We start from the raw sequence: 16,796 nt of genomic DNA, 5'->3' as shown, positions 1-16,796 counted from the left end.
TTCTACATTACACTTACTAGAATTTGTCCTAAGTGAATCTCTCGGATTCTTTCAATGTGCTAGCTTCCTGGTAATAAATCGATATTAATTAATATCTGATTTTTACCCTGTTTTAATTTTATATATATATATATATATATATATATATATATATATTACAGTCTGTCAGATAACGGCCATGATAAAATACCACAAGGTATTGAAAATACGTATTTGCCTTTATATATTTAATCCTTTATATTGAACACTCAATATTTCATATATTCAATAAGACATATTCCATATATTCAATAAGACATTCAATACTTCATTTCATTGTACCATCCATTTTTATATTATATATTATATATTCCATATTCTATATCCCACATTAATTATACAAGAATATAAATAAAACATAAAAAACAGACAGAGTTGGAACTCTTTTAAATAAAATTATATATATATATATATATATATATATATATATATATATATATATATATATATATATATATATTTATATATATATTCGTTTATATTTATATAATGGGCATTACTACACAAAAAATAATAATGCCACACGTTGGACTTCTCAAAATAACCACATTTAGTACCGAATGCGAGGAAAAACAACCAAACAGAAGACGACCAACTTTCTTTTAAATAACTTAACTATATATCGTCCGATTTCGCGATTACTAGAATGCTCGTCAGCATAGTATTGTTCCCAAAATATATATAAATAAACGGAATTCTCACTTCACCAAAAACGAACACCTTACGTATCCGATAGAGTAAAGGGAATGAAGTTTATCTGTATATATCTTCATCATAGAAGCGGGAATACTTCCGAGTTGCTTTTGGGTACACGTGGAGACAGGAATAAAAATTCAGCATTGAATATATTCCGTGTATATATTTTATATATATATATATATATATATATATATATATATATATATATACATACATACATACATATACAGTGTCAAGTGAAAAAAAGAGGAGAAATGATAGTGGCGATATTTGACAGCACAGAGTAAAGATACACAAAAGGAAAGACGAAAAGCATCTCCTTCGGTCATGAATAACCATGGGATTGCACCTAGAATGTTCCCTTCCCAGGGACAAGTCTGGGTAAGGTTGTTTATAGAAAGCCAGTAGTCACCCATGCATACCAGCTTCCCCTCTCAACGCCACTGATGTTATTTAAGGGAAAGGCAAAGGCTGATACAGCTTGGCACCAGTGACGTCACACCTCATTTCTACAGTCGAGTGAACTGGAGCAACGTGAAATAAAGTGTCTTGCTCAAGAACACAACACGCAGCCCAGTCAAGGAATCGGACTTACAATCCGACGCTCTAACCACTGAGCCACGGCAACCTTCTTTCAGTTTTTATCTATCAAATCTATTCACAAAGCTTTGGTCGGCCCAAGGCTACAATAGCAGACATAAGCCCAAAGTGCCACACATTGGGACACTATCTGGAACCATGTGATCTGGAACCATGTGATCTGGAAGCAAGCCTCTTACCCCACAGCCACGCCTGCGCCTACATTCATATTAATACTTTGTTTTATATCCAAATTTCTCATCAATGGTGGAAGATCTGGTTTCTAACCGCGATCCAAGTCCCCTTCATTGGAATTTCAACATCAACGGGGCTGTCGTGCATCTGTGCATTTAGGTGCAAGGATCTGGGGTTAGTGCAGTTGCAGTTCTGTATGTTGTGTATTATGTATGTATAGTCATACACATAGTTGCATGTCTAGACATATGCAAGTGCACCTAAATGCTAATTCTTGCACCATCGCTACCACCGTCAGCACCACAATCATCACTATCCTCACCACGACCACCACCACTATCACCAGCGTCACCACAACCACCACTATCCTCACCACGACCACGGCCACCAGCTTCTTAATAAGCATCCTGAGACCACCGTCAGCACCACCACCACAGCAACAAAAATCACCACTGCTATCGCTTCCGATACCACCACCACCACCACCGTCACCAACGTCACCACCATCACCATCATCACCAACAATAGCAGCAACACCATCAACATCACCACCACGACCACAACCACAACGACAACAATCAACATCGTCACCACCAAAAACTACAATAATAACCACCACCACCACCACCACCACCACCACCACCACTCATTCTATTCACTAATCCTATTTCCTTTGTATTGATTGTGTTTCACCACTATTCAATAAAGTCTTTTCTTCCTATCAAGTGACGTGTAATTGCTTCCATTAATTAAGCTTCAAGCATAGAAATATTGGCATTAATCAATAAAATTTGATCTTAATAAACACTACTGAAAATTATCTGTGGTGGACATTACTGGCGTTTATGGACATTGCTGGTGTTTTTTATGGACACTTCTGATAGCCCTGGACATTACCTGTAGCAGTGGACAATAACAAAAGCATTGACATCTCTTGATATTACAAGCATTTATAAGCAGTCCGAACATGTATAAGCCGTGCTAACAGCTGTGGATATTTCTGTTGATAGTAGGCAGTCCAGATATACGATTTCTTCCTTCAGACTTAGGTGCCAAATAGAGAGATACCGTTCTCTATCCACACAAGCGATTATATCTCTGGATATTACTGGCATTTGAGAAAGGCTTTGCCATGTGTCAGCAATCCTAGCTCCCGTGGATATTACTGTTAACGTTGGCCAGACGAGAATAAGTTATCCCCATTCACAGTTAACCACTTAAAAGATAGGTGCTGCTCTCTGTCCACAACAGTGGCGGTGTCTCTAAATAGAATAAAAGTTTGTGAAATATCCTGGCAATTATTAGGTGTAAGGACAGCTGTGGATATAATTGTTAACAGTGAACAGTCTAGGCATCAGTTACCTTCCTTCTGAGTTAAGTACGTAATAGATAGGTGCTGCCCTCTGTCTACAGCAGTGGTATCTCTGGAGATTGCAAGCATTTGGAAACAGCCTGGAATTAATAGATAGGAGCTGTCATCATTCTACCTGAACAAAAGTAAGTTTTGTTTTGAAGCTTTCAACATGCTTTATATATATACATACATGTGTGTGTGTGTGTGTGTGTGTGTGTGTGTGTGTGTGTGTGTGTAGCTGCGTGTGCACGAAATATCAGACGTTTTAGGACAGCCGTCTCGGCGCTACCTATGTGGCGTCGCTGATTCGACACTGACTCTTTTAATATCAGATGTTTTAATGCTTTTCCCGTTCTCTCCTCCACTCCACCCGTCCCTTTTTTCTCTTGTCCTCTATTTCTCCTCTCTCTTCCTTTCGTACCCCCTCTCTCTTCCTTTGTTTCTGTGTCTGTGCGTGTGATTATTTTTCTCTAAGTGTGTGATGAGAAAGTGTGTCGAGAAAGTGGTCAAGTGGATAGAGGGATTGCACCAGTCTAACGTACGTTAACGTAAATTGTAACCACCCAAAAATTATTACACATAAATTAGTTGAAAATATTTCAAAAAGAATTTCAAATCTCTCGGCGAATGAGTAAATCTTTAAGCAGAATGTGGATTATTATAAGATCGCACTAGGTAAAGTCGGTTATAAGCAGAAATTAGAATCATATGGGCCAGACTTAAATTATGATAATAGTAACAATATTAACATGGAAATAAACAAATATAGGGAGAAAATAATTACTGATAGAAAAGGGTATAAGTCCTACAAGAATAAGGGCAGAAACAGTTAGGAGAGAGTAAAAATCGAAGATAGTAAGATAGTAAGCCGATGACAAAACACTATTTTTAACTCTATGAATATAAATCAAAACAAGATAATAAACAACAAAATGGTGGGATTTGTGAAGCTAAACGATAATGCTCCTAACTGAATCCTCATAAGTTTCAAATCTACCCTTAGCATTGCGAAACACATTCTGAAGCATTTTAGGAATTATCTCCTGCACTGCTGACTGAATGCATTCTTTAACAATTCTTTAACCTTTGCTCCATCCTGGGAGTGGAGGTAGAGATGATGATTGCAGCGAAATTGAAAGAAAAGCTGTCGTTGATAGATAAGTGGGATCCAACAGAAATGAAAGTAAAATTATAAAAATACGTCATAAAAATTATAAATTTAAAGACAAAATTAAAAATTTACACGTTTTTTTGACAGATATTAAACGAGATAAAAATAAATAAAAGTAAGTTTCTAAAAAGATATCCGAGTTAACTGAAATAGTCAATTCTGGGACATTCTGTATGTACGCGCATACACATAGGAACACATATAATAGGATTACATACACATGCACATACACACACGTACAGACGCAGATGGTTTTGTAGTTAAGAAGCCTGCTTTGCAATCATGTGTTTTGGAGTTCAATCCTACTGTACAGCACTTTGGACAAGTGTCTTCTACTTATAGTCCCGGTTTCTACTATACAACTAACGACTTGTGAATGAATTCCATTGACAGAAGCCGTGTGGTCACGTTGTATGAAACAGGTCTTTTGATTGGTTCGTTAAGGTTTTAGGCGGATGAATATGGCCATGGAATCAGCTGTTTCCAAACCTGAAAAATAATAAAACTAACAATGACAACAACAACAACAACAACATAAACAGCAGAATTAACAAGAAAACAATCAGTAATAACAAATGCATTTTTGGATTTAATTTCTATATTGAAGCACAAAAATATTTCCCTACATTAAGGTAGCGAGCTGGCAGAAGCGTTAGTACACATTGAGAGCAGGGATCGAAGTAATCGACTTACTCACTCGCCTGAAATTACTGGCCTTGTGCCAAAATTTGAAATCAATATTTCCCTTCGTTATTGATGACATAATCAAATCTATTTAGAAAATAATTGATTCTTGGGATGTAAAGATCTTCAGCTTTCGAACGATACTGTTTGTGACCTCATCACAATTGACAAAATGTCTCCTCTCTAAACAACGTTGGAATGGTTTGAAAAGATGGTAGTCAGATGGAGCAAAACCAGGGGAATGAGGGGGATGAGACAAAACCACTATATTTTGTGCTGTAATATTTCCCTTTGTGTTAAGGCGACGAGCTGGCAGAATCGTTACCGCGCAGAATGCTTAGCGGCATTTCATAAGTCTTTAGGTTCTGAGTCCGAATTCCGCCGAGGTCTACTTTGCCTTTCGTACTTTCGGGGTCGATAAAGTAAGTACAAGTTGAGTGCTGGGGACGATGTTATCAATTTACCCTTTCCCCCGAAATTACTGGCCTTGTGCCAAAATTTCCCTTCGTGATTTGAGCAATATGTGCTTTGCTCCAGTTCATTCAGTTGTAGAAATGAGTTGCAAGGTCATTGGTGCCGAGCTGTATCGGCCCCTTTGCCTTTCCTTTGAGTAACATCGGTGGCGTGGAGACGGGAGGCTGTCAGGCATGGGCGACTGCTGGTCAGCCGTAAACAACCTTGCAAGGACTTCTCTCGCAGAGGGGAACATCCTAGGTGCAATGCCGAGGCTATTCATGACCGAAGGGGTCGTCTTTTAATGCTACTCTGGATCCCAATTTACTGCTTTGCATGTGTGGACCCCCTCCTCATAAGGACCACAAGAGGTCGAATGGGATCCGGTTGATAAGCACCGGACTAAAATATACATGCCCCGGTGGCGCGTTGTGACTTGAGCAAGATACTTTATTTCAACTTGCTCTAGTCCACTCAGCTGGCTGAAATGAGTAGCCCCTTGTATTTCAAGGGGTCAGCCTTATCCAAATTCTCTATCTTGCTGAATTTCTCTCAGAACTACGTTAAGAGTACGGGTATCTGTGGAGTACTCAGCCAATTCACGTTTAATTTCTCGAGCAAGCTGTTCCGTTGATCGGATCAACTGGAACACTCGTCGTCGTAACTGACGGAGTATCATCAGACAGGATTACAAAAAAGAAACTTTAGACCTAAATTCACGTTAGTACGTGGTCGTAAAGTAAGAAACGTGCTTTCCGACCACATAGATCGGTGTTCAGTCCCACTGCATGGAACGTTGGGTGGGTGTCTTCTGCTATAGCCTCGGGCCGATAAACGCCTTATGTTAGGATTTAGTAGACAGAAGCAGAGAGAAGCTCGTTGTGTGTGTGTGTGTGTGTGTGTGTGTGTGTGTGTGTGTGTGTGTGTGTGTGTGTGTGTGTTTGTTTGTTTGTGCCTGCCCCCCCCCCTCCCCACACCGCTTGACAACCAGTGCTGGTGTGTTTGCTCCCATTAACTTAGTGATACCCCAGCATGGCCGCAGTCAAATGGCTGAAATAAATAAAAGATAAGAGATATCTACACTGACTTTCGATCAGACTCCTTCTCTGTTCATCTGTTGTCTTATTTATTATAAACGTTTTTCCTTTTCTCTTCCCATATACGCGTTGAAAATCTCCTGGCGTTGGGCAGAAGGAAAAATAGGAGGATCCCTTAATTATGATTGTATTCTCGACTCAGGTTTACACTGTTATTGCAGGGGTCCTGTAAAAGGATTCGGAAGTTTGAGCCTCCAACCAGACCTTTTGCGATACCCTTAAAGCCAAGAACTTTTCAGTACCCACTCGTGATAAATTCTCCAGACGTATGGATGTGTGATATTGTATCAAAGGATGATGCTCTTTATTAAGTACTGTGGGACCTATGCTTTACTGAGAAGGTATAATAACACCGAAATATGTCCTGAGTTGTTTCCCATGTTTGCCATGCGATCATAATTAGGCTTTTAGTACATACTGCGTTAACCCGACCTCGAGACAAGTTAAAACTTATGACTAAATACACACCGTTATTCCAAATGATTTTCGATTCTTCACCTGAGTAGACTATTGCAGGCAAATGAGGAAGCTTCTCCCATTGACATTGACTCATTTGAACAACAACGAACCAACCAGCGTCTCGATGACAACCACCTTCGTTAGATGACACATAGAAACGACGTCGCGATCTGTAAAAGGGAGAAAAAGAAGAAGGTACTGTTGTAGCTTTCGGTTTGCTATTATTGTATTTATCAGGTGTTGTAATTTAAAAGTTTTCCTGGCAACAACGTAATTGCGAGGTTTCCAATTTCGAACCGACACTGCTCGATGGCACGTTGGATAAATACTATCTTCTACTTTACAGTAAACGAAATCTTTGTAAGTGAAAGTTTCGTAGAAGCCACCTGTGTGTAGGGCAATATTAAGAAGGAAGCTCCCTATACATATGTAGTAGATTTTATTTGTTAGCCAGTTTAGCACTTCAGCCTCACCCTTCGGTGGCGGGACTTAAATCGATACAAATCTGAAGCAAATATTTAGGACAGGTTTTTTGCCTCACAATAATTTATCCCTTCCTCTTACCCAGTCTTCGCAAAGGGCAAGAACAAAATCCAGTGTTTTGTCCTTACTCTTACAGCTAAGGAATATTTTAAATATGTTATTCCTAGTCGAGAATGATCAAATGGTCAAATGTATTCCAATCATTGCTGTCCCCTCTTTGGATTACATTTCCAAGCAATATTTAGTGCCTGTTCTTATTAGAGGATGAAGCTAGTATATAGACAAAGTTTCCTAACCGCTTTTATAATTCCAGATCCACAAAGGATTACCCCAAATATCCCTATGCACTAATCAGGTGTCTGTCAAATTAATCATCGTCGTTAACTCATTTCTTGTAATTACGGTACAGGTAAGCAGAAACAGAAGAGGAAAGAGAATCATACAAATTTTGTCATATATGTATGTTCATAAGTAAATGGATCTCGGTCTCTTTCGAAGATGATCCTGAATATTCATTTGTTTGATGAAGTGAAATTCCTGCTCAACGAATTAGTAGCGTGCAATTGAAACCACAAACTTATAATCACAAACTGGACGTCCTGACCACTAACCAAGTGCCTCCATTGTTAGACTCATGTATGTATACATTTATATGCATGCGGGTGCGCACGTGTGTGTGTGTGTGTGTGTGTGATTTTGTGTGTGTGTGTGTGTGCTTTGTTGTTGGTAGTTTATTCTCAAACGAAATTTGATGCATTCGATGACATACTATAATATAATGCAACGAAGTTAATACTCAGTCTTTGCATTTAATTTCGCGATTAAATTGGTAATATTTATTGCAATGATAGAAATATAGGGGAAATGTATATAATTGATTATATAGACACTGTACTTCATTGGTACTTTTTTTATAGTCACCAGTAGGATAGAAGAGAATGTTAATCACAAAAGGTTTTGAACACAGAATGTAATTACAAACAACTAATAAATATAGAATGATAAAAATTACTTACCTCAATCCAATTGTGAAATAATTCACAGGGCTTTGAGGTAAGTCGGACCAAGGAGAACTTTTCAACTTTCCAAGAGAGAACCAGCTTTCAAGGGTTGTATTTCGTCCATCGAACACCATATTAACCACGGCTGTTTGGTTTTTATAAGCAACTAGTTTCACCTAAAAACAAAAAAAAGATTGTGGGTTACTATTGAGAGAGCAGTGCATGCAACCATGTATCCAGAGGTGAATTATTCCAACCCCAAAGAATTCCTCTCAACAAATGGTTATTATGATGGCCCCACCCACCATCACCACTTCTGCTCGTGATGAGAGACGTACATATCACCAGCGATTAAGGGATATGCTCAACTGGACAAGGTTAAACAAATGACAAGCAAATCTCTGGTATTGAGCTGAATATTTGCTGTAGACCATCTTTTATACCGGGAGAAAACATATACATGATAACACTTCCAATCAGTTAAGACCAAAAGTCATGAGACTCACTAGCTGGTATTACATCAGGGCATTGATACTGATTCAGGGAATCATTATTATTATTATTACTATCATCATCATCATCATCATCATCATCATCATCATCATCATCATCATCATCATCATCATATTTTTGGTTTTTGCTTTGTATTTGTACAAGTTGACTCCAAATCTCACTGAGAGATATGACTAGGGTGACACATCTTTGGTTTTGCACTGAGTATTATTCTAGAGAATGTCTGGCGAAACATAAGAAAACTAAAGTTTGCTTTAAAAATTTGAGGATAAGATGATAGTGTGACCTGAAGATGAGAGTAAATGGTGTTTGCTATTAACGTAGATTTAAAAGTACTTTTGATAATGTTTACAGACTAAGATGTTTTGGGGATCTCATAGACTATATTTTTCGTAGGATAGGAGTAGTTCCCATGAGCACTATTTTTTGAATTTCTTCCACTTTTCGATTTCCCAGTATCTGGGATAGGGAACAACCAGTGCCTTCTGCAATCATTCCTAGGGCACCTATGACAGGAGGTATTCTTCTAGTCTTGAGGTTCCACATTTTGCCAATTTTATTTCAAGATCTTTGTATTTTCTCAGATTTTACTAGGTCTTGACAGATCCGTTATGTCCACTGGCACAGTAATATCAATGAGGAGGTATGATTTCTGGCGAAATCCTTCAATATAATGTCTGGCATATTTGCATCTATCTTTCTGTAAATTCGAACACTAAAGTTGCAAAGAAGGGAGACATGATCGTTTTCAAGCAGTGGAGATTGTTTCTATTCCCACCAGTTTTTATCATGGAGTAGGCCTAGGTCTTTGCGTATTATCCTATGAATATATGGTGCCGCTCTATTATGCCTTTTGAGATACTCTACAACCGCAAGAAATCTATACATAGAGACAATATGATCAAAAGTTTCTGCTTGTTGATTTGTTGTTGTTGACACTCCGTCACTTACGACGTCGAGGGTTCCAGTTGATCCGATCAACGGAACAGCCTGCTCGTGTAATTAACGTGCAAGTGGCTTAGCACTCCACAGACACGTGTACCCTTAACGTAGTTCTCGGGGATGTTCAGCGTGACACAGTGTGACAAGGCTGACCCTTTGAATTACAGGCACAACAGAAACAGGAAGTAAGAGTGAGAGAAAGTTGTGGTGGAAGAGTACAGCAGGGTTCGCCACCATCCCCTGCCGGAGCCACGTGGAGCTTTAGGTGTTTTCGCTCAATAAACACTTACAACGCCCAGTCTGGGAATCGAAACCGCGATCCTTTGACCGCGAGTCCGCTGCTCTAACCACTGGGCCATTGCGCCTCCACGCTTGTTGATTACATAAACGACATATCATGCAACTGCGGTTCTTTGAGATGTTGGCGTGGTAGCTTCTTGTAGGTTGGCATTGATCCTGACCTGGAATGATAAACCTTTCTGCTCCCGATTCTAAGCCAGGAGACACTGGCCATTGATAGGTGAGGATTTTGTCAACGTCGACATTATTAGTTCTCGTTGGATCTTAGCCATTGGTGAGGTTCCTTTTGCCATTTATATGTGAGAATATCTAAGGCAGCAGTTTTGGCAAGGATTTACGTACGGATAGGCTTTTCTTTGTTTCCAGTACATCGAATTCTGGGACTTGTATGTGGAATTCACTTAAATATGTCCTTGACGGTTTTATTACTTGGTATGCGGTCTTCTTGCTTTTGTGCTTTAAGACTAGTTTTAACGTCCAGTCATAAGAATTCTCCTGTTTTTCTTCTTCGTCTTAGTAATATCATTATCATTATCATTGTTGTTGTTATTGTTATTGTTATTGTGTTATCAGTATGTCTGTATCTTAGCCAAATTTCATCTATACCGATATAAAAGACATCAGTGACTGATGAGTGTTTGGTGCCGTGAGTAGCTGGATGACTGGGAGGAAATTAGGCATTAGTGGCAGAAGAAGTATTAGTCCTGAATTGACATCGTTATATCATAGTTAACGTGATTATAGTTTAAGAACGGAATAATAAACCTGCAGTCTTCGTTCTGAGAAAGTATCTCGTATAGACATATAGTGATAAAAAGCTCAGAATACTACTATAGGTGTATGCTAATGAGGCGCAAACACAATGAAGCCACCTAATCTAACAGGTCCACTGCCGGTGATGGACATTTTTGTCGGCTGCTGATATTTCGTGCTTTTTAGCATTATACGTCTATACGGCCAAATTGCGTCATCAGTGTTTCGTTAATCAATGATTTTCCGTATCAGTAGAACTTTACCAATGACTTTTCTTTTGTGTCTGTTACCGTTCCACTTCAAAGGAAGTCAGTGTCATACGGAATGTAGACGGGATTTCTTTATCTTTTAACTTTTATTTCCATTGATATATTTTTGGCATCTTTTCTCATTTCTATATTCCTGCACTTCCGTGTCCTTCTTTCTCAATGGAATGTTAAAAATAACTTTATGGTATAGTCGTAAAACAAAAGAAAAACTGAAGATTATCCAGCAGTGCTCGGAGTCTACTCACCTGAAAACGGGCAACTATACAGTTATTTTTAAATCATGTTAATGCAATAATGTGTATGATGTATGTAACTTCCAGCAATCACCAGCTGATAACGATGCACTGAAACAATTGTAGTGATTAGTAATAAAAGTTGTTTATTCCATCTTCTCATATTGAAACTTATTAAACACACTCATACATATCTGTGTGTGTGTGTGTGTGTGTGTGTGTGTGTGTGTGTGTGTGTGTGTGTGTGTGTCTGTGTGTGTGTGTGTGCCTGTGTCTGTGTGTGCGTGTGAGCGCACAGATAGCGCAAATATATTATGAATGTCTTCGGACGGCAGAGTCCATAGACTTGTGGATATAATATTTTTAAGTACATAAGTATTTATTCATGTCTTTACGTTCTGAGTTTAAATACATTCAAGGTAAACTTTGATTTTTAAAATCAGTAAAATAAGTAATCTCAAGAACATCGATTATTTCTTCCCACAAAATGGATGACTTGATGCCAACTTAAGTTTGTGTATGTTTGTGTATATGAATGCGCATAAGGATCATTTGTGCACGTACCTCATCAACTGAAAGATGGTCCCAGAAATCGAGAATAGTATGTCGGAAGAAGTTAGGACAGAAGCTACCTCTGCATTCGTCCACATTCCAGGACGAAGGACTTCCTATGTTATTAAAGGATTCATAGACTTTCGAACCAGCACCCATTGATAAGGCATATGCTTTGATCCATTGACTATCTGAAATAATAATAATAATAATAATAATAATAATAATAATAATAATAATAATAATAATAATAATCACAACATCATTTTGTAAACAGCAAAGAAGACCTGCTACAGTATGCTGCTAGTGAAGAAGGATTTAACACAAATGGACTTGAGAAGAGTGCTCATGAATTCAGATCAAGAACAGCCAACGAGAGTGAAGAAACCCTACTCCGTATGGAATTACATGGTCAGTTCCACCGTAAAACCAACAAATTAAAAGACCAAGAAGCATCATGGAGGTGGCCCAACAAGGATGACCTAAAAAAGAATACTGAAAGCCTAATCATCGCAGCCCAAGACCAGGCATTGAATACCAACTCAGTGAAAAGGAATATATACCACACATGTGCATCGGACCTCTTCAGAGACACGACAAAGTAGCCCAAAACCTCCACTGGCTACTATGCCGTAAGTATGGTATGAGGTTACGGGTGATTGGTACCAAAATACACTGGAAAATGTGATGGACGAAAGGGGAAAGCAAAAATTCTCTGGGACTTTGATTTTCAGACAAAGAAGAAGAAGAAGAAGAAGAAACAACAAAAGCTATAAAACAAATGAAATCCAAACTAAAACTAGAACAGCAACGGACCATGATAAAACGATGGCAAGAAAAGCCCCTACATGGTAAATATTGGGCTAAACTAAATGCAAAAAAATAGACAGAGAAAAATCCCAGCAATGGTTGAGAAGCTCAGGACTCAAAGCAGAGACTGAAGGATTTTTAATTGCTGCACAAGACCAAAGCCTCCCCACCAGAAATTACCAAAAACATATATTGAAAAGAAACATAACAAGTAACTGCAGAATATATGGAGATGGACAAGAAACAATAAATCATATTATCTCTGGCTGCCTAGTCCTGCTAAGAAGGAATAGATTCACAGACACGACAGAGCTGGGACCTATATACACTGGAAGCTATGCCAATACTATAGAATAACAACAGAAAAGATATGGTATAAACACAAGCCAGAAAAGGTTACAGAAAACGAGAAAGCAACCATACTCTGGGATATGCCAATACACACAGATAGAGAAAGTAAGGCCAATAGACCAGATATAGTTGTCAAAGATCATGAAGGAAAAAAATGCTTTCTAATTGATGTATCAATAGCAGCAGATGACAACGTTTCCCTAAAAGAAATGGAGAAACTTTCAAAATACAAAGACCTGGAAATTGAGGTAACTCGAATGTGGAATCTAAAAACAGAAACAATTCCTATCATAGTAGGTGCCTTAGGTATAATAAAAAAATATTCAGACAAATACATAACAAAAACACCAGGACGTACAAATATATATAACATACAGAAAATTGCACTACTGGACACTGCACACATCCTACGCAAAACACTTTCAATACAGTAACCGTAAGAGCACCACAGCAAACCACAGCACATACCCAAGGCGCACAGAGCTGCGCTCGGTAGTGAAGTGAAAGCACGTTATAAAAATAAAACTACTGAATAATAATAATAATAATAATAATAATAATAATAATAATAATAATAATAATAATAATAATAATAATAATAATAATAATGATATGTATAAAGTTAAACTGCACCCGGTTGTGCACTTTCGACGCGGGAATAATGAGGCACCCTTAACCATAATTACCTTCAGGTTATCCTTGGGAAAGTTGTAGTACCAGTAAGTGAATCCGGAGCTCATGAAATGCCAGGTTGGCGTCTGGCGGAATTTAGGTCTTTCTCACAGGGTGGTGGAATTGCGAGTGAAAACGTCAAATATAAATGTTGCGGACATCAGTGTGAATGAGATTGGAACTGATAATATTAAATATCTCTCACCTGGCAGGGTAAGCTTTGTCGTCATCTAGTGGCTGCAGTATGAAAGAAAGGAGGAAAGACGGAATGCAGCTGTGACGGAATGTTGCACCCGAAGTGTAACTAGAAGATTTTGCGACATTGGACAGAATGAGTGAGATATGGTTTGAAAATATGATGGACAAGAAACAATAAATCATATTATCTCTGGCTGCTAAGAAGGAATATATTCACAGACACGACAGAACTGGGACCTATATACACTGGAAGTTATGCCAACACTATGGAATAAAAACAGAAAAAAGATGGTATAAACACATGCCAGAAAAGGTCACAGAAAACGAGAAAGCAACCATACTCTGGGATATGCCAATACACACAGATAAAGAAATTAAGGCCAATAGACCAGATATAGTTATCAAAGATCATGAAGTATATGTTTGATGTAACTCTGCAGAGACTAAGTGACCAAGAAAGACCAATAAAATTGAAATGTTGGTTATCAGAAGTAGAAGTCGAAGATATCAAATACAGAATCTACCAGACAGAAAATAGAAAGATAAGACTGGTAGATGGCAATGGCCCTGAAAGCAGAGATGTGAAGGCTCAACATCAACAACAACAACAAAAGCAACAACAACAATAATATTGATTTCAAATTATGGCACAAGGCCATCAATTTCGAAGAGTAAAAGAAGCTTCACTTACTTCTGTAGAAAGAAATATCGTTGCTGTCATTCGCGCTGACGACTGTCATTATATTTTTCGGTGAGTAATTCTTACAAACATGGCTGACATTGTTGTAAGTGAAGAATTCTGATTGGCTGTTTAGAGCGATGCCGGCACATTCCAGTACACTTGATACGGTGGAGAATTGTTGTGTTGGAGGTGTCTGAAGATAACCATAGGAATAACCAGGTTCCAAACGTTTGTAGTAAGCATCATCAAATTCCTGATCTGAGGTAACAGCCAGGATTGTTGTAAGGGTTAACAGCAGCACTTTCATCACTTCTGGGTGAATTAAGGAAAACTGGGAGATTCTTGACTCTAGAAGGGGGAAAGAAATGGCATGAAAGAGAGAGAGAGAGAGAGGGAAATTTAATATGTAAGGAGAGAAGGGGTAAGAGGGTATTACTGAGGATGGGAAAATATTAGAGAGTAAAAGGGAGAAATCCTGAAAGAGAGGAAATCCTGAAATAACAAGATGTAAAATGTTTGCGTGCGAGAGCAAGGTTATTCGGGAAAAAAGGAACGAAATTGAAATAAATTACAATACAATTTAGAATAGAAAATTTAAAAGTTAGGTACAGATCCTGGGTATGATTTTAAACTACTTCCAGTATTGGGCACAGGTTCGAGATTGTTAAGGATGTGCCTCTTATCCAATCTTGCTCTAAGGTCTACTCTGGCTCGGAGTAGAAATATGTCAGTATCCCTATTATGTGTTAATTAGTAATTCAGTCGAACAGAAGGAGATCATTAGCCTGATGGTGGTGGTGGTGGTGGTGGTAGTGGTGGTGGGACAACCCATCTAGGAGAAGGAAAACCCTGATTCAAACCTCCGATTCCTTGCAACAATCCTCAACCATGAGAAAATGGTCGGGTGTAAACACTAAAGAAAGATAGGGAATCAGAGACCCTGAGGGAGTTCGACTGTCTACAACCTCACTTTTGCAGATTCTGTGACGACACTGATAACAAATTGTAACGTTCCTTGCTGTTACTTTGGATCTATTAGTGACGTCGAGATGAGGACACACAGCATAGGTAACAACCTATCCTACATACCGCAATGCCCAGGCTTGGGCTATATTAAACACATTGTACTAGCGAGAAAGAACCGGACGATACACCGGAGAAGAGGAGCAAAACAACTCAAACAGCACAGGAACAGCGTACAAGTGCGGCTTATGCGACAAAGATTGCCGTTTGCGCATAGGATTGTTCATCACACGGAGACCGATGTTCCGATAGGGCGGAACGTTGCTACCTTAATCCATGATCTTTAGTGACAAACTGAGGTGCAAATTCAGATGTTGGGTTAAGAAGTTCGCATTGCAACCACGTAGTTTTGGGGCTCAGTTTTTCAATTATTGCCCCGAGTCGATCAAAACTTCTTGAATGTATTCGGTAGACGGAAACTGTGTGGAAGCCTGTTTTATCTTTGGATATGTGGTTTACGCATGTGTGATTTTGTCTATCTCGTTACAACAAAACCTAAATATGCAGGTCGGCAGTTTCTCACACTCAGTAAACCTTAATTCAAATGGTCGATTATGAGATGTTAACATATTTCAGTTGTCACGTGTTAATTAAATGAGAGCGCTGCTGAGTAAAGGCATATACCTGGAAGTAAGGGGTCATCTTTTGGTATTAGAACAGCAAATCAGTTGTTTTACACATGAGTAGCAATCAAAGCGATGCCTTGAAATTATTAAGCCTTTTGGGGACCTGAGTAAGGAAAACCAAAAAGACGTCTTCAAGCAACGCTACTTCTTTCTGGTTATATCTCATTCATTAACTTTAGTGTGTGACTGCAATGTGACCCCGGGTAAATATCATGATCGGGAGGAATTAGTACTTGGAAACATGTTCCCAGATTTATTTTATCTGACGGAATGATCCCACTGCATAATCCGGATGCTGTAACATGAATAGTTTGGAGGCGCAATGGCCCAGTGGTTAGGGCAGCGGGCTCGTGGTCATAGGGTCGCGGTTTCGATTCCCAGACCGGGCGTTGTGAGTGTTTATTGAGCGAAAACACCTAAAGCTCCACGAGGCTCCGGCAGGGGATGGTGGCGAACCCTGCTGTACTCTTCCACCACAACTTTCTCTCACTCATACTTCCTGTTTCTGTTGTGCCTGTAATTCAAAGGGTCAGCCTTGTCACACTGTGTTATGCTGAATCTCCCCAAGAACTACGTTAAGGGTACACGTGTCTGTGGAGTGCTCAGCCACTTGCACGTTAATTTCACGAGCAGGCTGTTCCGTTGATCAGATCAACTG

General features: G+C 38.9%; 1 protein-coding gene across 2 annotated transcripts in view; it reads right to left on the bottom strand.

Annotated features, from left to right (window-relative positions):
• Nucleotides 1-2,234: 2,234 nt before the first annotated feature.
• The window catches only part of LOC106881038 (uncharacterized), a 150,510-nt gene continuing 135,948 nt past the window's right edge, over nt 2,235-16,796 (bottom strand). For both annotated transcript variants that reach the window (XM_089344667.1, XM_089344666.1), the window contains exons 2-6: nt 14,499-14,837; nt 11,789-11,967; nt 8,230-8,390; nt 6,740-6,900; nt 2,235-4,526 (exon numbers count right to left, since the gene is read on the bottom strand). In XM_089344667.1, coding sequence (XP_089200793.1) covers nt 4,477-4,526; nt 6,740-6,900; nt 8,230-8,390; nt 11,789-11,967; nt 14,499-14,796 — 849 coding nt within the window. In that variant the 5' untranslated portion in view covers nt 14,797-14,837 and the 3' untranslated portion in view covers nt 2,235-4,476. The remainder of the gene's footprint in view (nt 4,527-6,739; nt 6,901-8,229; nt 8,391-11,788; nt 11,968-14,498; nt 14,838-16,796) is intronic.

The sequence above is a fragment of the Octopus bimaculoides genome, chromosome 28 (genome assembly GCF_046866305.1).
Source record: "Octopus bimaculoides isolate indiv1 chromosome 28, ASM4686630v1, whole genome shotgun sequence".
In the NCBI taxonomy this organism is placed as follows: Eukaryota; Metazoa; Mollusca; class Cephalopoda; order Octopoda; family Octopodidae; genus Octopus; species Octopus bimaculoides.
Note: the sequence above shows the minus strand (reverse complement) of the source record. Positions and strands in the feature narration are given on the sequence as shown.